General features: G+C 42.9%; 2 protein-coding genes across 3 annotated transcripts in view; one reads left to right on the top strand and one right to left on the bottom strand.

Annotated features, from left to right (window-relative positions):
• Window positions 1-7,450, bottom strand: part of Rtn4ip1 (reticulon 4 interacting protein 1) — a 48,347-nt gene extending 40,897 nt beyond the window's left edge. The window contains exons 1-4 of the mRNA XM_055616007.1: window positions 6,797-7,450; window positions 3,824-3,975; window positions 1,957-2,025; window positions 1,004-1,128 (exon numbers count right to left, since the gene is read on the bottom strand). Of these exons, the coding sequence (XP_055471982.1) occupies window positions 1,004-1,128; window positions 1,957-2,025; window positions 3,824-3,975; window positions 6,797-7,070 (620 nt within the window). The 5' untranslated portion in view covers window positions 7,071-7,450. The remainder of the gene's footprint in view (window positions 1-1,003; window positions 1,129-1,956; window positions 2,026-3,823; window positions 3,976-6,796) is intronic.
• A 66-nt stretch (window positions 7,451-7,516) lies between these two features.
• The window catches only part of Qrsl1 (glutaminyl-tRNA amidotransferase subunit QRSL1), a 29,720-nt gene continuing 15,712 nt past the window's right edge, over window positions 7,517-21,524 (top strand). The window contains exons 1-4 of one of the 2 annotated variants that reach the window (XM_055616006.1): window positions 7,517-7,670; window positions 15,540-15,699; window positions 16,178-16,276; window positions 17,427-17,523. In XM_055616006.1, coding sequence (XP_055471981.1) covers window positions 7,647-7,670; window positions 15,540-15,699; window positions 16,178-16,276; window positions 17,427-17,523 — 380 coding nt within the window. In that variant the 5' untranslated portion in view covers window positions 7,517-7,646. The remainder of the gene's footprint in view (window positions 7,671-15,539; window positions 15,700-16,177; window positions 16,277-17,426; window positions 17,524-21,524) is intronic. The other variant, XM_055616005.1, reaches the window with a different exon arrangement.

Genomic DNA, 21,524 nt, shown 5'->3' on the forward strand with positions numbered 1-21,524 from the left:
ACGACACAGGTGCATTGCAGAGCCTCTGTGGCTCTCTACACTACACACTCTTTGCATGTTGCTTTTCCTTATACATACGTAACCATGATAATATTTATAAATTGAATAAAATAGTAAATACAAATTTGTAATTTATAATAATACAGAACAATCTAACAACATACTGAAATAAAAGTTACACGAATGTGAGGTTTCCCTCTTGCTTTCTCCAAACATCTCACTCTCCTGAGCTCACCCTCTCACACTATGGTTGACATAGGCAACTGAAATTTTGGAAGGTAAAAACATGGATGATGAGGAAACATCATTGTTTCATAGCTGACCTAAGCAAGCCTCTATTCTAATCACTGATGCATCAGAACAGACCTCCAAAAAGTAAATACAGAGTACAAGGGAACTCAAGAATATTCAACAGTGTTTTGTAGCCTCATGAAAATACACAAACTTGTGAGCAAGTCCTGGCCAGGATAGAAAGCACCTCTCTCAGCTTGGCATGCTCTTTATGGAGTGCAGGAGGCCATCGCCCTTTCCTGGAGCCTCACAAAAGCTGAGTCTGGTCTCTAGAGGCTCACACAGAAAACTTTGTCCTGGGCCTCAAGAGATGGTTCAGCTGCTAAGATGCCTTTGTGCTCTTGCAGAGGACACAGGGTTCCTCTTAGGGAACACACTGGGTGGCTTACAACCACCTGTAACTCCAGTGCCAGGAGATCTGATAGTTTCTTCTGGCCTAGGCACCTGCATGCATGTGGTGTACATAAACTCACACAAGGATACACACACACACACACATTACTCTAATATAGGAAACTCCTAGAGAACCAACTACACATTTTAAAACCCCACTTGACTCAGCTGATAATCCACAGAAAGAGGCTTTAAAATAAAATGAGTCAAGTGTTAGCATAACTGGTCACGCAGCTCCCGTCATCTCGATGTGAGCAGATCTGCTGTAAGAACGAGCAGAGAGAAAAGAGCCCTTCAGAAGTCTCCATTGAGCACTCACCGTTTTCCCATGCAATTCTTCTCGTTCAGGCCACCAACCTTGTTTATGGCAGACCAGGCTGTGAGAGCTACATATGGCAAAGAGGCAGCTTGAATATGAGTGAGGGATTTGGGCTTGTGAGAGATCTACAGTGGAAGAAAATGGGAAAACGTATCAGGAACTTGCAAGCCTGTATACAGAGCCAAGCATGTTTACCCTCACAGGCAAGCAAGAATTCACAGGGAACTTTATAAACTACTGCTGGGTTCAGTGTTGGCTGCACACCCCGTGCCAAGGCTGGTCTTGGAACAGGCTCCAAACAGCTCATTCCCTGCGTCACAGAGGCTCAGTGACTATTTACAGGCTACACTGTTAGATATAGCTACTTCACTGTTTAACAAAAAGACCGTATGAAGGGTTCACATCAGACTCAACAATACCGAGAGATAAATTAAAAACAAAACAAAACAAAACAACTCAAATCCTGATAAACAAACTTTAATTAGTTTCTGAGATCAACTGCTTCCCTTACTATGCTTTCTGGAAAATAATCTTGCTAGACTTTTTCCTACCCTAGTAACTCCTAATTCCTTCTTCATGCTGCCTTGTGTGGCAAATTTCCTCAATATTAGCCCTTCCTCTCTGTTTAAATTTAGGTCCCTGACTCTGTTTCATTAGGCTTCTATTCTAAACAGCTTGATACTGCTCTGCCTCTCTTAGGTTCATACTGGGAAGAGTGAAGAGAACTACAGGACTTCAAGTCCTTGCCCTTTGGGGTAAAGATGGCTGCTCTGGCAGGCAGTGTTAACAAATAACACTGAATACTTTTAAACCAGAGTTTCCTAGTCTTTATTTTAGCTCTCTCTAGGCTGCCCATAAAACAGGAACCTAATTTAAGAAACCACCAGTGACTTTGGAGACGCCGGCCAGCCTTTTTTACACAGCTACGGATTTCAGCAGAGATAGCGAGTTACCTCATTCCCACTGACCACAACAAATTCTGAGAATGTGCCTTGTTTCCAGGGAGGAACTGCAGCCCAGACCTGAAACACACAGACATACACCTTTGTTAGACACAGAAATTTCTGACTGAAGCTAAGCATGACGGTATTCCCTAGTGGACATCTACCTGGGGGTGTGGGGTTGGGGTGGGGGACTTGGAGGGTGGTGGGAAGCTCCTGTGCAAAAACTTAAACTTCACAGGATACAAATTTATTGCTGAGCATGAGTCTGGATTTATTAACTCAAACCACACTGGCAACACATACTAATATATCCTGCCCCATTCAGCAAGACTCTCTAAGGTTTGGATACTGGCTCTACCACTTACTAGCTGTGGATGTCAACTTTTATTTATTTATATATATTTTTAAGACAGGATCTCATCAGGTAGCCTAGAGTGACCCCAAACTTTGAATCTTCTCAGCTCAGACTCCTGGTGCTGGAACTACAGGCGAACCTCCCCATGCCCAGCTGGCTGTGGGATGTTTCATAGCAGGGCTGCTATGCTCTCACACCTGCAGACTGGCCTGGCTGTGCTAATTTACAGGGATTACCTTCTCTGTGGAAAGGAACCAGAACATGGCTATTATTATGAACTCACTCATATCTTTTGACATAAGCATCCAAAGTGACAAGTGACAGAAGATTATACGGGACTTTAGCTATTTCAAAACCAGCTAACCCATAAGGTAGAAACTGTCTTATAAAGACTCTAGCAAAATAAACTAAGTAGGCCTAATCCTATGTGTTTTAAAGTCTTATAATTCTTAAGTACTAAATTTAGAAAACTCAAGTATAAGCTGGAGCATAATCCTTAGTGCTATAACTGTAGTCCTAAGGAAGCCAAGACATGTCTACAAGTTCAAGACAAGGCTGGGCTACATAGTGTGTTCCAAGCCAATAACACCCTGTCTCAAAAAAAAAAAAAAAAAAAAGAAAAAAAGAAAAAAAAAATCCAAACCACAAAACAAGTGTTCTGGCTAAAGGTCAGTCAGTACAAGTACTGAAAAGAAAAACAGTCAGTGGTTAATAGTCTATTTCCAAAGGAAGTAGAAGGAGCCTGGTGGCTCACACCTGCAATCCTGGAACTTGGCAGGTGGACCAGAAATAATAGAGCACAAAGCCATCCTTGGCTACAAAGCAGCTATACCCACTCTAAAATTCACTTAAAATTAAGAAAAATAAAATGGAAGTTGCATATTTAAAAAAAGAATGGAAGAGTAAGAGAGCTGTACATAGGGACACAAGCCAGGAAGCCTGCCATTTAGGAGGCTTAAGTTCAAGAACATCTTCACTATGGTGGTTCGAAGGAGAATGGCCCCCATAGGCTCGTATATTTGAGTGCTTAGTCCCCAGATGATGAACTGTTTGGGGAGGACTAGAAGGTGTGGCTTTTTTGGAGTAGATATGTCCTTGTTGGAGGTGTGTCACTGAGGTCAAAAACCCATGCTAGGCCAGCCCAGTGCCTCTTGGATCAGTATATAAAGCCTCCAGCTACTTCTCCAGCACCATGTCTGCCTGCATGCCGCCATGCTTCCACCCACGATGATAATGGACTCACCCTTTGAAACTGTAGGCCAGCTCCCTATTAAATGTTTCCTAATGTAAGAGTAGCCTTGGTCATGGTGTCTCTTCAGGGCAATAGATCTGTAACTAAGATACCTATCTACCAAGTTGAGACCAGCCTGGTTACATAAAAGCTAGTCTCAAAACAAAAACAAAAACAAAACAAAACAAAAAAAAAAAAACAAAAGCAAGAAAGCAAAGAAAGAGAAGAGCATGGAGGAGAGGAGAGGGAAGGGGAAGAGAGAGGAGACAGTAAGGAAAAAATAAACTCACCTCATCTCCAGGCTGGAAGTACTTGACATCAAGCCCACACTCCATCACCACGCCAGAAACATCCCGACCCAGAGTCAGAGGAAATTCTTCTCCTTTTGTTCTCATATGTAAAGGATCACGCTTCATATTTAGAGCTGTTGCTCCATAACCACCTACAAAATACAATTTATCTGCGTCTTAAAGGAAAAGATCAGAATGATTTTCAAAATACTTTAAGATTACAGGCAGGCTGATGTCAGACGCTCAACATGCAGACCCTAATAACACAACAAACTTTAGTTTTGCCACCACACAGTACAGAAAAACTGGCTGCTGTTTCTTTCAAAGAAGATTACTTAGAAAGCCACAGTTAGTAAACTAAAACCACAATTGCTCAAAGTCTTCTTGAAACTCAGATCGCAAAACTGTCTTCTGGAATTGTAGAATCCTCTTTTACATACATTGCTCTTTGAAGATGGCATCACTATTAATTTACTCATTTGCAAACCTTTTAAGTTTTTAGACAGGGTCTTGCTATGTAGCCCAGGCTGGCCTTAACCATCATCCTCCTGTCTCAGCCTGAATGATAGGATTACAGATATGTGCCACCATGCTTGCATAAAAATCTTTTAAAAGCAAAGACATTTAGTACTAAGTCTGGTAAAGAAGAAAATGCTCGGGTTATTAAAGAACTCATCCATATTAAAGCACCTGACACTAGCACTCGGTTCCGAGTTCTAGACCCCATCTTCTAAAAAGCTACCCGGAATAATGATTCTGAGAAAGTGCAAAGAATTTTAGTGGAAAAGAGCCATGTTTGATGAGGTCAATGCATCATACCTGGGATGGGGGGAGGCACATAGGTTTTGTTTGTTTTTGTTTTTGAGACAGTCTCACTATGTAGCCTTGGTTGTCCTGAACTTAGACAAAGCTGGCCTCATAGAGATCCATTTGCCTCTGCCTCTCCAGTTTTAGGACTATAAGTATATAGTACCACTTGCAGGCCTACATCTTGTTTTTAAAGGTATTTACACAGATAACATATAAATAAAATTGAAACCATTCTTTTGGCTCAAATAAATTAACTACTCTATCTGCAAAAACAATACCAAGTAACAGCTGGGCCTAGCTACTCCTGAGTAGTTCTGAAAACCAAGGGAAGGCCCTTGAAACTATTTAATGCTGATTTCAAGTAAGATCACAGGCAGCTAATGGACTCTAAACAAACCAAGTATAACAACACAGACAGTGGCAGAAGAAATAAGTAATAATCCCAAAATAGTAGCTTGTGTGAATGATCCAGTACAAGAGAAAAAAAAAAAATACAGGAAGATAGCCCAGAGTAGGTGAGTGAGGATGGGATCAAGAAGACAGGCGGAAGGTTGGCCTTAGAGGGGGGCAGTGCCAATCTACCCAGCACAGCGGAAATCAGAGGAGAGGTGCTCACAGGTGGGCAGTCTGCAGACATTGTTTTCCCAATGAAAAAGAAAATAAACAAGATACATGGGAGAAAATAAAAGTTGAGATAGTCCCAGAAAACTCTTAAGCTGGTGGTCCATGCCAACATTCCATATTTGCCATCTGGCTAGCTAGAACCGCACTCCATCACAGGACACAACAGCAGCTCATCTGAGACTCACTCATAAAGCATGCACACCAATTTTTCCTGTCTTGTATTTATTTCCCCCTGTGAAGACACAGCAGTTTACTCACTGAAACCCTTTGTGGTTTGAGCAACAAAAGTAAATATTCAACCCTGTCACAATTTAGTTGTAAAGTTGCAAAAAGGCTTTCTGAGGTCCCAAGACAACCATTCAGGTTGTTTTCAACAGTTTTCTGAATAACCCTAATATGCTAACATGGCAAGAAGAGCTAGGCCTAGCACCCAGAATGCAGCCAGTTTGTAGTGAGAATCGGAACCTGTTTGGTGACAAAATGGGGTTTAAGCTTGTCATCCTAGCTGGGGGTGGTGACACACACACACACACACACACACACACACAGCTCAAATCCTACACTTGTGGAACAGGGGCATGAGGATCCGGAGTTCAAGACCTCAGCTACACAGAGTCTGAGGCCAGCCCTACCATAAGGGACTCTTCACAAAAAGACAGGAGCACCTTCAGGGTTGGGCTAATTTAGAAAATCCTCAAGATTTCATCAATTGCAGAGATTTTCATACCCAAAGAAACCAAAATTTGTTGTATATGCTGTTGGCTATATTATTTTAAAATAATTCATCAATTTAGCCATTTTTATGATTTATTATTATATGTCTAACAGTAGCAGCTATTTTCAGAAAAACAGCCTTTATCTGTCAAAATAGATGTGTCTCTTGTTTTGTTTTTTTTTTTTTTCTCAAGGGAAATAATTAATTTTTACTCAAATATTTCCCAAAGCAAGCATTTCAGGTATCTTCTGCAACAATAATGCTGTCTCAAAAAGCGTCCATGAACTAACTGAAAGAAAACCTGTAAATAGTATTAGCCAGTCATGTAGTAAGTTACTAGATCATCTCAAAAGTACCCTATAAAAGTAAAATGTGTAGCCAGGCAATGATGGTGTATACCTTTGATCCCAGCACCTGAGAGGCAGAGGCAGACAGATCTCTGTGAGTTCAAGGCCAGCCTGGTCTACAGAGTGAGTTCCAGCCAAGGCTACACAGATGTCAGTTGACCTCTGCTTGTGCACTGTCAAACACACCGAAACACAAAATAATGTACTAAACCTAAATAATTCCTTTATGCCAGCCAAAACGTAGTCAAATAATCTAGCTGTGTGTGGTGGCCTACCCCTGCTATCCCAGGACTGGAGAGGCCGGACAAGAAGGGCTGCAGAGCAGACACTAGTGTGGGGTATGAAATGAATTTGAGGGCTACCTGGGCTGGACAGCGAGCCCTTGTTTCAAACCAAAACCAAGCAAAACCACGCAAACCAAACACCTGCACGCCTAACGAGATTTTGACTGAAAGAAAAAAATTCAGGGCAACTTACTTCTCATATTCACATCTATAGGATTTACACTGGCAGCATGGACTTTGACAATGACTTCGTTCGGATAGTGTATGATCGGTAACATCATGTTCTGAGTGAACCGGAGGACTTCATTCTTTCCGTATTTATCTATCACCCAAGCGGGCATGACAGTGCTCCGCGCAGGCGTAGTACTAAGGTCTCTACAAGGCGGCTGTGGGATAACTTTGCTTCTCCAGAAGCGGGCGGCGGCACAGGCACTTCTTCTCAGTGCACGAGTCTTCAAAACTTCCATCCCGAACAGAGATGGGGCCGTGTCCTCCCAGCGAAAAGGAAACCGCCGGAGCGGGTCAAGCGGACACACTTCAGTTCGGCCAACTTCTGCCAGACCCAGTGGTCAATTGAGAGGGGAGGAGCTTTCAGAAACGAACTCCCCCGAAGGAAGCAACCGAAGAACACAGAGGTGCTGCTGTGCTCCCCACCTCAAGGCTCCAGCTGACGTCCAGCCGGTCCTCTGTCCATTGTCTCTCCCTTCTTTGCACTCTCCTTCCCCTCAAGGGAAAAACCAAACGAGCAGGGAGCCCTCGGCCGCACGAACAAACTGCATTTGCAACGCCGAGGCCAGGCCGACTGTAGCCTTCGATCCCAGACGTGACCCCGGCCGCGGTCTCCTTGCCGGTTCGGCCGCCGGAGCCCCAACCAATCGCGTGCAGGATTGGTTCCCGCCCCCTGGAGCTCGACCAATCCAGGCTCTCGTTGTTGAAGAGGCTCGTGCGAATCCAAGATGTCTGCGCCCATGTAACGCCGGCGGCAGACGCTGACTTCTTCCTCTGCCCCGCGCTCCTGTGATACCTGGCTGACTCCGAGGACTATGCTGGGCCGGACTCTCCGAGAAGTGAGTGGACGTGGCCCGGAGGGGACCCGGGAGGACGGAGACCCTGGAGGACTCCGAGGTCAAGGTCGTCCCGGGTCACGCCCGCCTGGTGGCCTAGGTTCTTGAGCGGGAAGGGGGATTTGAACCTATGGCTCTTAAGTACATCTCCCGCCCCCCAACCCCATACCCATTCTCAGGAGCGAGGACGTCAGTAGAAGTGCTTGAACTTCTGAGCCGTGGGGTGGGATTAAATCCCTTCCTCGCATTTGGGGAAGGTTTTTCAGACTGGCCTTTTCAACCCTGCCGCAGCTGTGCTCGCTTAGGGGCGGGGCCTATTTTGTAGCACGCTAAAAACAAAACAAAACAAAACAAAAACTGCGCTCCGTACCTTCCGTGACTGCCAAGTAACTAGGATGACTACCATTGCCTTAACTCCTGAACACCGTGTTTGAACCCCTGCTTAAGCTGTAGGTCACAGCCCCAAATGTAGTTCAAAGGTGTTTGTGAGAGACAGTGGCCAGAGTTAATTCAAAATTGAGTGCGTTGTGAATCCAAGGTGTTCCTGACAGCGCTCAGTGATGCTCCCTCCTGCAGCGAGGTTCAGAACGCTGCGTGCCCTGACCAGCTGATGCTGCCTGAAATACCTCAACTCAGAATCGACACTATTGGGTTAGGAATTTCAGGGGTTGGTTGGTGGGTTGGTTGGTTGGTGGGTTGTTTTTTTTTTTTTTTTAACCGTTATGTGCAACTTCTCTAATCTTATAGAAACATAGTTGTTTAATTGCAGAACATATTAAACCTTTAATACTTTCCTAAATTGTAACTCAGCTTGTAATACCCTCAGTATGAAATTTGTGTTATCTTTGGATTTTATTGTGTTGAGATGCTTGATTCGAAAAATGGCTGTTTGAGTTACTGACTTAAGCTTCACTTAAAAATCATTAAATTTGACGTGAGTTTATTCGGCTGTTTCTGATATGATTCTAAGCATGCTCCTGCCATTTTGCACAACACATTTATGCAAAATGTCCTCAGACTGATAATTAGCAAATCAAAATATTGGTAAAATAAAAACATTGAAGCAGCCTATATCCTATAGCCAAGATTTAATTATTTAAAAGTAAGCAAGCAGCCTGTCACAGTGGCACACGCCTGTAATGGCCCAGCGCTCTGGGAGGCAGAGGCAGGCAGATCTCTGCGAGTTTAAAGCCAGCCTGGTCTACAAAGCGAGTCCAGGAGAGCCAAGGCTACCCAGAGAAACCATGTCAAAAAAAAAAAAAAAAAGAAAGAAAGAAAGAGTAAGCAAGTATATGCATTTATTGGTATGCAAATTTACTTTCATCTTTAATAGATTATAAAGTTATATATACCAAAGAATTTTTAAAATAACTATTAATTTATTTTGTATGTATTTTGTCTGCTTGTACGTCTGCACACCACAAGAGGGGATCAAATATCAGATCCCATAAAAGGAACGTTTATGCGCCCGTTTCAGTTGTCTGCTAACCCAGGCCTAGTCCTAGGAGCTTCTAGTGTCTATACAATCTAACTTTGGCCTAGAATGTCTTCAGATTACTGCTTAATAAGCTCACCCTTTCTTGTTCTTACTGAGCCGTGGGCTGGCTGGTTCAACTCAGCTGTTCTGGCTCAAACTCCTCACCCAGTTGATTTATTCAAACTGGCTTTTCTCTCAGCCTCTGAATTGCTCTGCTTGGTGTCAAACTAACTCCAACAATGTCTTCTTCCTCCTCTTCTTTTTCTTTTAAATAATTTATTTATTTTTATTTTATGTACATTGGTGTTTTGCCTGCATGTCTGTCCGTGTGAAGGAGTTACATAGAGTTGTGAGCTGCCATGTGGGTGCTGGGAATTGAACCCAGGTCCTCTGGAAGAGTAGTCAGTGCTTTTAACTGCTGAATCATCTCTCCAGCCTGCCAGCAATGTCTTCTAATCCTCTGGCTCCTTATCTGGCTCATTCTGTGTTCTCCTGTGTCTAGCTTATACTTTTTTTTTTTTTTTTTTTGGTCTTTCTATGTTGCCTTGGCTGTCCTGGACTCACCTTGTAGACCAGTCTGGCCTTGAACTCACAGCGATCTGCCTGTCTACCTCTCTCAGTGCTGGCATGCACTACTGTGCCTGGTTTAGCTTGTACTCTCATTCAACCTCTCTCTAAAACTTCTCCCAATAAAACTGCCTTCTCTTTGTGTCTCTGTGTGTGTGTATTGCCCCTTAAGTAGCTCTTTCCTTTACTCTCCTCTTGTGAAAGTTGGGCATATCCTATTTTGTCAAGTCTTTGTCTGGTTCATCACTCTTTCTGCCACTCAAACAGACATCACTTTCAATCATGGGTTTTCCCTTCTAGAAACTCACTTTACCTTCATTGTTTGGGATTAAAGGCATGTACCACCACACCTCCACCTAAGCTTTTCCTCACCTGAAACTTGCTCGGCCTTGATCTCAGGTCTGCTTACCTCTGTCTCCTGGATTAATGGCGTGTTTGTATCCTAGCCAGATCACACAGATCTAGAAGGTCTTTGGATGTGATCTCTTGCCAGAGCAGCCATGTTCTGAATTAAAATTCTTCTACAGATCCCATGGCATTACTAGTTCTAGATAGTTGAGAGCTGCCTTGTGGGTGCTGGGACTTGAACTCAGGACCGCTGGAAAAGCAGCCAGTGCTCTTAGCTCTAAGCCACTTCTTCAGCCCCCAAAGAATTATTTTAAAATAGAGTTATGATTTATCAAGAAGTGATTTGTATACCTACTTTGTGTACCACTATACCTGGGTTTTGCAAAACTTGGGCAGAAAAGGATTGTGAGTGGAAACTGCTTAAGAAGCCCCGCCCTAGACTCTTCAGTGAATATCTCTGGAGAGCTCTTGCAAATGCCCACAACACACTCTACACAAAGCACATCTATTATCCTTTGGTTTTAGACCATCCTTCACTGTCAGTATTCATTAAATCACTTAAGCCCCTACAATCTGTTCTTTATTATTCTTGCTCTTAATTCTTCTTCTTTTAGTATGGGTCACCTGCCTTTGTTTGGGGCCAAACTCAAACTTTACAACAGTCTGCTAGCCCACTCAGAATCACCTGGGGCCTTAATTGGTTCAGCTCTAGACTTAGATAGATCTGTGTGATTAAAGCCCACAGTATATGGCTTAATGGGGGGTCTCTGAGTAGATTCTGGTAACTTAATATTGGGTACCTGTCCTGCCTACCATTTTCCTTTCATGCCTCCATTTGGGAAGTCTCTTCTTTCTCAACTAGCAGCATTCAGAATTTTAGATGTGTGTTTGTATGTATATATGTGTGTATATATGTAACATATAATAAATATATAACAATTATTCTACATTGTGACATATATATATATATGCTATCCTACGTTGTATGTGGCATATCCTGCTGTTAGTGAAAATTTTAATTTGTTCCTTTTTTTTGGGGGGGGTAGCATCTTGTTTTGTAGCCTAGGCTAGCTTTGGAGAATTTGTTATCTAAAAGAAGCAGGGAATCCTCAAAACCTGTTTACACCCTATAAAAAAAAAATGTGGCTTTTTGGCCTGCTTTTTTTCCTCTCTTAAATACCTTTGGTGGAAGAGAGAGATGTGTATGCTTGCTACCTTTCTGATACTAAATAAGCCATTAAGAAAACAGCTTTTACTTCATGGGGGAAAAGAAAAACATAACGGGAGTTGACCCAAAGGAAGACTAAGAAATTGCCTTGACATTACTGCTTTTACCTCACAACTCCTTTAACAGATATTGTTGATGCCTACTGCATTCAGAAGACTGTTTGATAGTTATTTTACCATGGGAAAAATGATCTTCTACTTTCCATGTCCCTGTCCTAATGCTCCAAGTTTTACCAGTTAGATTGATGAATTCAGTACACATTCGCTTTTAAATGTCTCCAGATGCCCAGGAGTGGTGAAAGGTTCGTTCTCCGTATTGTAAAGTCTATCAGTTGAAGCTAAGTTCTCTATTTTTTAACACCATAGTTGAGTTAACTGACTAAGAAAGGGAAATTTTGCAGAGGCAGAGGGAGAAGCTCTGAGACAACCTGGGGGACGATTAATGGAGCTTAGAACAGCAGAAGAACCCTACGACAGCGTATCCGAATGTGGTGCTAAGTAAGAGGTAAAGCTAGGTCAGTCTGGCTTCCACACCTCGGGCCCCAGAGGCAGGGGCATGTGGATGGTGGTGAGACACAGAGTTCCTGGCCAGCCGAGGCCACTCACTCAGTGCAGAGTGAGACCCTGTTAAAAAAATAAATAAATAAATAAATAAATAAATAAATAAATAAATAAAGGGGATGGGAGAATGGAGTTCCCATGTGTATTTAGGATGGTTTGACTCTTAACTTACTCCATCCTGGCTTGATCCCAGTCTTCTTGGCGCTAGACTCCAGGCTACTGCAATTAACCCAACAGTTTGTCTGGGTTGACTTCTCAAGGTTCCAAACCAAAAAGATTTTGTCTTAGTCGGTGTTCTCTTGCTGTGAAGAGACACCATGGCCACAGCAGCTCTTAGAAAAGAAAGCCTTTAGCTGGGGCTCGCTTTCAGTTTCAGAGTTTTAGTCTCTGGTCGTCCCAGCAGAGAGCATGGAGACATGTGGGCAGACTACTGGAGAGGTAGCTGGGAGCTCTAGCTTTGTATCCGCACGTGGGAAGAAAAGACAGACAGCGGCTTGGCATGGACTTCTGAAACCTCAAGGCTCACCCCCAGTAACATACTTCCTCCAGCATTGAGAAGGCAGACAAAATAATTTAGAAATAAAATAACTTAGAGGCTCCTTGGTGGATAGAAATTGGTCCACGTGTAGGAGTAAGGAAAGCCACGTGGCCAGGTGCACTTACTTACCTGCAAAGATGCATGTAAATGTAGAAGAAGGCGGGACTTGGATTTCAAGGTCAGCACCTAGAAATCAAGTGGGCAGGAGAGACATGCAGGCATGGCCAGACAGGCAGGAGGAGCGCCGGGGTGGTATGATGCCTAGACTTGAAGGAAGGGGTCACGTGGGTATGCTGCCCAGAGGTACTGGAAAACGAAAACCGGCCATTAACTATTGGCTCAAGGACTGGGAGCTGATGGTGACTTAACATGCCGTTTTTCAGGGAACAGTGGAGACACTGGGACTAGAGTGTATTTAATCAAGAAAAAGTACCCAGAAGCCATTTTGTGCTTTTTAAAAAATAAAAAGATTAATTAATTTTTAATTTATGTGTATGACTATTTGCCGGCATGTATGTCTAAGTACCACAGGCATGTCTGGAGCCCTCAGAGGCCAGAGAGGATGTCTAGATTTCTATAACTGGAGTAACAAAAAGTTATGAGCCACCATGTGGGTGTTGGGGCGGGAACCCAGTCCTCTGTAAGAGCAGCCAGTGCTCTCAATCACTGGGCCATCTCAGCTTACTTTATGGATAGAGTTGCCTTCATCGAGGAAATTCTCACTTGAAAGATGGCCACTTTTTCCCCATGAATCCCTTACGTTACCTGTAGGTTAATGGGCTGTTTTACTACAGGGACTAAACATTGTAGCCTTGGTGTAGAGAAGTACTGTAATTTGGTGGCTCTGAGTATGGGTTTTAGAAACAAGATCGGGTCTTGGTTGGATCCCAGCTCTGCTTCTTTGTAATTCTGTGGCCTCACACGAGCAGTTATTTCGTCTGTGCAGTGCAGATAGCAATCGTCCCCTGGGTGTGGATGCAAAGGAGGTACAGTGTCTTGGAAGATGCCTAGAACAAAGCGCTGGCTGGCTGTTACTGATGGAGTGAGAAGCTTACTCAGTTACATGAGCATACAGTTTTCCTTTCATGTCCTTGAAGATTTCACTTAGATTTTTTTTTTTTTGGAGTGGAGGTGGGTTGTCTTTTGGGACAGGGCTTCTCTGTGTAACAGTTCTCACTCTCCTGGGACTCATTGTATGAACCAGGCTGGCCTCAAACTCAGAGTTCTGCCTGCCTCTGCTTCCAGAATGCTGGGCTTAAAGGTTGCTATCGCTGCCCTGCTTCAGATAGATTTTTAACAATTTTAGTTACATTTATGTTGGTCCTGAATATATGTGTGTTCATATATGCACGCAATGTGGTGTACACGTATGGAGGTCAGGAACAACATTGCAGGAGCTGGTTCTCTTCTCTGGCTGCATGGGGCCCAAGGATCCAACTTAAGTCATCAGGCTTGGCAGCAAGTACCGTCACGTGCTGAGCCGTCTCCAGGCCTGCTCACATTTTAAATCCACATACAAACTATTAAGTTCCATTATGGCATTTTTCAAAAATATTTTGTCCTTCTACGTTCCTAAGAGTGGTTCCTTCCAAGATTTTTCTAATTTTCTATAGCTGTTATGATGGTTTAAACTTTTTGACTTAAAGATCACATAAGCGCCTCTCAGTCTGGTGGGTTATTTGAACATAGAGTTAGTAGTTTCTCTGCTAGAGTTGTACAAGGTTCTAAAATCCCAGTTTGGGCCAGGCCTGCAGTTTTGTTTGGAGGGCACTTTTCAGGGTTGACATCCTTACTGCGTTGCTGGCTGTGTGGGGTAAACGAGTTAAAGGGCAGCAGATGTGGGGTAGCTAGAGCCCAGATTGAGAAGATCTAGGACTTGGAAAATGGCTACAACTGAGTAAGTGGTAACTAGAGTGACGTGAAGGAAGTGTTTGTGTGAAGTAAGGTCGGGCTGTAGAGAGCCGGCGAGCATTCTACATGAACTTAAAGGGGAGTTTTTGGTTGGCTTTGTTTGCTTTGCTTTTGAGACATGGTCTCCTGTAGCCAAGGCTGATTCCATACTTACTGTCTAGTTGAGGCTGTCCTTAAATTCCCAATCCTCCTGCTTCAGCCTCCCACATGCTAGGATTACAGCCGTGAACCATCAAACCCAGCTATGAACTTCAAGTTGGAAGTAAACCAGATGACAACAGCAGCAGGAGTAACAAAGAGGACAGTGAACTAGGTGCCAAAACTACCAGGAATGAAAGATGATTCCAGACAGACTATGCACTCACACTGGAGGACAAAAAGGAAGTGTGTCATCTCTGAGAAGACATGCTTCAGATGACCTGGGACTTTTGAGAGAAGGGGAAAGAGACACAGAGGACCAAGAGGACACGTGCCTACCTGTCCTTCCCCACGGACTCTAGTACAGGATAGGTAGGAACAAAAACAGGTGTTTGGAAGAACAGAGACACTGGCTTCCCCAGACTTGGAGTTAGAGGCAGTTGTGGCCTACCTGATATGGGTACTGGGAACCAAACTCGAGTGTTCTGCCAGAGCAGTACAAGCCCTTAATGCTGAGCCATCGCTGTACCCCCACTGCACATGCATTTTAACCCTTTGTCCAACAGCCTTCTTACCACACAAAAAGGCAGAAAGTCTGAGTTTATATAAGATACATATGTGTGTATATGTATCACATGTATGTGCACTTTTCTGAGCACCTTGTGTATCTCATCTGAAAGCCCCAGTAGATATAAAGATCTTTTTCAGTGCCATAAAGTGCTACTCTTTTTTCACTGTGTACCCCTTGGGTTACAGTAGCTACTTCCTGAACCTGCTCTTTCTACCCGTCCTGTACCAGGCTCAGCTGCTTCAGGCCTGGATGGGCTCACCTAAACTGTTGTTGTTGCTTGCCCAAGCCGGATTAGAAATAAAGTTAGTCAAGTAAGCAGGAGATTGGTCCCCACCATGCCCATCCTCTAGCTGGTCAGTACTGGCCTTTGCTTACTGCCCTATCCAAGCGTAGGGTGTGGGGAGTGCTCTGGATTGTGACTCTAAGCCTCACCTCTATATTTGGTTCCCATACTCTGTTCCTTGCAGCTCCCTCAATACAAGATTTGGACTTATACAGAATCTGTAAAAGGGTTTTGAATTGTCTGTGTTGTAGGTTTCCACAGCACTGAAACAGGGCCAGGTTACACCAACAGAGCTCTGCAAGAAATGTCTCTCCCTCATCAAGAAAACGAAGTGTCTAAACGCTTACATTACTGTATCAGAAGAGGCGGCCCTAAAGCAAGCTGAAGAATCTGAGAGAAGATACAAGCAAGGTAAATGTAACCTGTGTGCCCTTGTGTTTCATTGTTCTGTCTCTAGAGGAACAGCTTAATTGGGTGTCCCAGTTTTTTCATTAAGTAAAGCTTTAATCTTAAAGCAAGCCCGTGTTTAAAGAATGTGTCCTGAGGTATTTAGTATAAATACTATATAATGCCTATCTGTGATAATTTCCAGTGTGAACTTGATTTCGGAAGTTTGGAGCTCTCTCTGCATATGGGTATGTCTGTTTCTGTGTGGTGTGTGTGTGTGTGTGTGTGTGTGTTTGGTCTCTTGAATCTCTGAACCTGGAGCTAGGGTGGAGGCCAGCAAGCCAGAATGACCATCCTGTCCTCACCTCTCGCAGCACTGGGGTTACAGGCAGGCATGTGTCCTGTGGCCGTGCTGGGATCCGGACTCGGGGCATGTAGTGCTAGCACTCTTACTGCTGAGCCGTCTTTCCACCGCCTCCCTACCTGTGTCTATTAAATGCAGGTCAGCCTCTTGGAGAGTTAGATGGAATTCCTGTTGCTGTAAAAGACAACTTCAGCACAGCTGGCATTAAGACAACATGTGCATCAAATATGCTAAAAGGTAAAGTCTAACTGATTACAGCTTTAATACTTTCATAAAAGTGGGTGGTTTGGGCCTGTAGATGGTAGCACACGCTTTTAATTTTATCATTTGGGAGTCAGAGGTAGGCCAATCTCTGTGAGTTCAAAGCCAACCTGGTCTACAAAGTGAGTCTAGGACAGCCAAGGCTACACAGGAAAACCCTGTCCAAAAAAAAAAAAAAGTGTTTTTCATGTTAAAGACAAAATACTGACACTTCAAGATAACCTGAGATAGTTATGTATCCTAGACATACTTAGGCTAGACCATTGCCCTTCACTGCTTGCTCATTGCTACAGCACTGGCCGGCCCCAGGAATGAGCGCTGCTTGCAAAGGTTAGGAACCTTTTCAGGATTACTCAGCACTGGCTGGCATCACCCCTCCTGTGGACGCTGAGAATCCAACAGCATCTACTCACCATCTCTTAGAGCTGTGTAGGAAATAGTCCTCAGTGTTCTTCTCTAACCTCTCAGGCTGAAAACAAGAATGTTTATCCAAATACTTGGACCCTGATAGGAAGAAGAGGTGGAAAAAGAAAAGGTGCTGCACACTGCAAGTGGCAGTCTATGATTCCTTTCATTAGGTGGGCTGGAGTGTTTTGAAAGACAAGCTAGAGGGTTTTTTTGTTTTTTTTTTTCAATCTGTATGTGGGTTGTTGTTGGTGGAGGACAGCGTCTCACCAGGGAGCCCTGACTGGCCTGAATTTCCTGTGTCATCTACACTGGACTCAAAATCACAAAGATCCCCTCGCCTCTACCTCCATTAAATTTTTATGGATCTAACCAAAAAATCCATAAAAATTCCTATATGATAAAACATTATCAAAGAGGAAGAAAAAAACTTTAGAGCGTAAGGATATGGAGGTAATGTCAAATGAATTAGGTCTATCTTACCATCCAACATTTTATAGTACTCTTGGTCAGTGTTTTCAGATTGTAAAAACAGTGAATGATGTAATAAGTGTCTGCAAAAGTAGACAGTTGGCAGGAAAAAATTAACTCTCAGAAGAAAGTACAACCTGCTATTTAAATTAAGAATAATTTATACTCCGTATGCAATTACTTGGCTAAACTTAAAATCATGCTTCCTAGTCTTGGTTTTCTCTCACATAATAAAAATCCTGTTCTTCAGGTTATATACCACCTTACAACGCTACAGTCGTTCAGAAGTTGTTGGATCAGGGAGCTCTACTCATGGGGAAAACAAACTTAGATGAGTTTGCTATGGGGTAAGTAAAATGAACCGTAACTCACTCTTGATTTAACATCTGTGCCTTTAATTCCATTGCATGGAGATAGCAAAAGGTAGCACGGTTACTCCCTGAGGATTCGTTTTAGGGATATTTACTTGTATTATTTTTTTTTGTATGTGTGTGTCTGTGACAGTGAATGATACACGTGCAAGTGACAGTGGAGGTCAGGTCCCCGGGTCCCTTGGAGCTGGGGTTGCAGGCAGTTGAGCGCTGTGCACTGTGGGTGCCGAGCACGTGCTCTGAGCTGCTAAACCGCTGCTGCAGCTGCTTCTTGAGGTTTCTGACGTCAGGGTCTTCATCCCAGTGTGAGGTTGCAATCAGCTGCCTAACGGGTCTGTCGATACACTTTTTGGGTTTTAGAACATCGTTCCCTGTTGAGTAATGATCTTAAGTACTTTTTCATGTGCTCATGTTGCCATTGGTGAATCTTCAGTGAACTGTCTGTCCAAATCCTTTGTAAATTCGTTTCTTGAGTTATAAGAGTTCTTTCATATATTCTTCATCTAAGTCTGGTGTCAGATAGGTGGCTTGCAAATCTGTTCTCAAAGTTGTTGGCTTATCTTTTCATTCTCTTTGCTGTGAGCAGATAACTGACAAATCGCCGCAAGGAAAGAAGGGCTAATTTTAGCCTACAGTTTGGGGATACATGGTCGCGGGAGCCTGAGGCTTAGGTCGCTTGGCCCATGCAGTCAGGAGGCAGAGAGCAATGCATGCCGCTGCTCAGCAAGCTCTTTCTTGACTTGGTTAGGAGCCCCGGCCCCTGAAGTGGTGTAAGTGAGTACGCCCGCACTTAGCATTTTGTCTTCCAGCTTGTTACCCAGTCCAGAAACCCTCAGAGGCCTGTTTCCTCAGTGGTTCTAGATCCCTGATAGTCAGGCCTATCGCACTACCTACCACACTGACTGCCTTTTAAAGAGTTGAAATTTTTATGTCAATGAAGTCCAGCTCATCATTTTTTCTTCATGATTCGTGCTTCATGTTGATCTATTAATACTTCCAGTAATCCTTATCCAGACCAAAATGACGGGGTTTTCTCCCAGTTTTATAGACTTAGCGCTTACACTTAGCTATGCCACCCATACTGTTTAAGGTTTTTGTATATGGTGTGCATAAAGTTTGGGTTACATGTGGACATTTTTGTTCCAGCGCCATTTAGACAAGACAGGCTTGTCCTTGTTCTCTGAAAACACAAGTAAACTTGTGCGAGGACCTGACACTGGTAGTGACAGTCCTCTGAGTGAACACACTGCAGCCCCATTCTCCGTGTGTGTTTTAGGAGCAGCTGCTTTTGAACTGGCATCTGTCTGTGTCTTCTAATTCACAAATACCATGAGTGTGTGCTGAGATTTTTTATCTTTTCTCAGCAATAGTTTTAAGATTTTTTTGATGTAAACTTTCTATAGAGCTTATGTGATTTATGTTTTTTAATTACAAGAATTAATCTATTTTGCGAGGTTGGAAATGTACAGGTAGAGTTCAAAGGACAACTTGGGGAGTCTTCTTTCCTTCTACCATGTGGGTAACTGGGGATTGGATTGAGACTTAGCCCGCAAGCCACAGTCCAGTCCATAGCTTATTTTGTGCTATAGTTTATCAGTTTCTAATTATTTATAGCAAATGCATAAAAGTATAACTGATTTTTCTATATTGCCTTCCTGTCCCATCACCTTGTTAAACTTCATTTGTTAGTTCTAATTGATCTTTATAGATCCTTTGAAATATTTTGAGTAGATAACACAGACATATTTATTCCTTATTTCTTTTTTGTTGTTTATTTGTTTTGTTTGTTTGTTTTTTCTTTTTGAGACAGGTTTTCTCTGTGTAGCCTTGGCTGTCCTAGACTCTCTTTGTAGACCAGGCTGGCCTCAAACTCAGAGATCTCCCTGCCTCTGCCTCTCCAGTTTCTGAGATTATAGACATGCATGACTGCATCTGGCTTTATTTCTTATTTTTTATCTACATTCTGCCTTATTGAACCAGTTAAGATTGTTAATACAGTGTTGAAGAAGTAGAATAGAGATGTAGAGAGATGGCTCAGCAGTTAACATGGCTTCCTGTTCTTGTAGAGGGCCTGAGCTCAGTTCTCAGTAACCACACCAACGATCTTCAGCTTCAGGTGACGCAACACCCACTTCTAGAAGGCCTCTGTGGTCATCTGCAGTCATGTGCATATGTTAGTAATTAAACATGCAAGAGGAGACAGGTGTAAAATGGATAGCTTGCCTTTTCCCTGCTGTCGGGGGAGGAAAATAGTCACTCACCAAAAGTACTTTAGATTTTCTCCTCTTTATGATTCTTTTCACACCTATATATTTGTTAATCAGCATTCATGTTTTCTAGAGACAGCCCTTTGACTGTCATGTTGACCGTGGCCTCTCTGAGTACATGTTTAATGAGCATAGGAGTAAACTTGAACATGGACTTTTAGGATATTTTTCTTTTCTCAGCTGATCAAAATTAACATGGCTGAAGGGGTGAAAGTAGCCTTAGTATTGCTACAGTGTGGTTCTTTGAGGGCTCGCCATTACCTCTAACAGCTGAAAAATCAGAACCTACATCTAATAACAAGGAAATGGATAGTAAGTCAAAATCAAGAAGTATTCTATTGAAATTGTTTTCATAAAAACAAAAAGATGCTATGAAAATGTTCCGCAGTAAAAGGTCAAAGGATGTAAAGACTATAAAATGATAGAATTTAGAAAAACCTGTAAAAAAAAAATTTTTGTGACCTTGATTGAGGCAAGGATTTTCCTGCTAGAATACAAAATAATACAAATCTATTTTTTAAACTGGTAGGTTGGTCTTGAATAAAGCTAAGAACTTTTGAAATGTGCTTCCTCAAAATGAAAAAGAAACGTCCAAAACATAAATCCGAGAAAGAACTGTATGTAAAATATAGAGAGCTTTGGTTGGTTCGTTGGCCCACGCCTTTGATCCCAGCACTCCTGGTGCCCAGGCAGGCAGATCTCTGTGAGTTCAGAGCCAGCTCGATCTACAGAGTGAGTTCTAGGGCAACCAGGACTACACAGAGAAAGCTTGTCTCAGAAAACCAGATATATACATATATAACTCAGTGTAAAGGTAAACAGCTCAGCTTAAAAATGTGTGTGTGTGTATACTGTTACTCAAGGAGCCATCGCCACCTTGATTGGTTTTTAACTTTAAATATTTATTGAAAAACAGATAACAAAAACTCCTGAAATAAGGGCACCGCACTTTCTTTTCATTCATAAATATCTTTTTCAAAAGGTACAGTACATAGCTTTGCCAGAGATTACATATTTGGGATATAAGTGGTACAGACATTCCTGAAATGAACGGTGATTTCCCCACACTATTTTCCTGTGGTCCAACTGAATGGCCACACTCCTTGGTCCCAAATTCTTGAGCACACAGCCTCTTCCAAGAATCAAGCCAGATCCTTGGGTCATGAATATCCAGTCCATACCCAGCCCCCACCCCTGGCCAGATGCAGTTTTGACAACTGTAAGTCAGTGCTCTCCAGTTCCTATTTGACACACTTTCACTCGGCGAATGCCTTGCTATCTGACAGAGAGGGGAACATCAAAATGACGTGCTAATGCCCAACTCTGTGTGTCATGCTTTGAAGCCCAAGTTAGTTCTCAGTCTCTTGAAGCAGTGCCCTGTGGCATTCCAACTGTGCATTCTCATTCCTAGCATGCTGCTTTTTATATACTCTTTAATGTTTTAATTTTAGAGTTATAATTTCTAATATTTTCTTATCCTTGAGAGTTTTTTACTGTGAATTTTGATCCTATTTATGTCTCGTTCCCCCCTAAATCCTCTCAGATCAAGAGCCATCCCCTTTCCTACCTCCACAACTTCCTTTCTTCTCTCTCTCTAATTAGCTGTTGAGTCCAATTTGAACTTCCTGTATACATCTGGGAGTGGGGCCATCCATTGGAGCAGAGTGGACATACCAGGAACCAAACTCAAGATTTATTATTATTTGTGTA

Source organism: Psammomys obesus, unplaced genomic scaffold, assembly GCF_907164565.1.
Source record: "Psammomys obesus unplaced genomic scaffold, mPsaObe1.curated_primary_1811, whole genome shotgun sequence".
NCBI classification, from domain to species: Eukaryota; Metazoa; Chordata; class Mammalia; order Rodentia; family Muridae; genus Psammomys; species Psammomys obesus.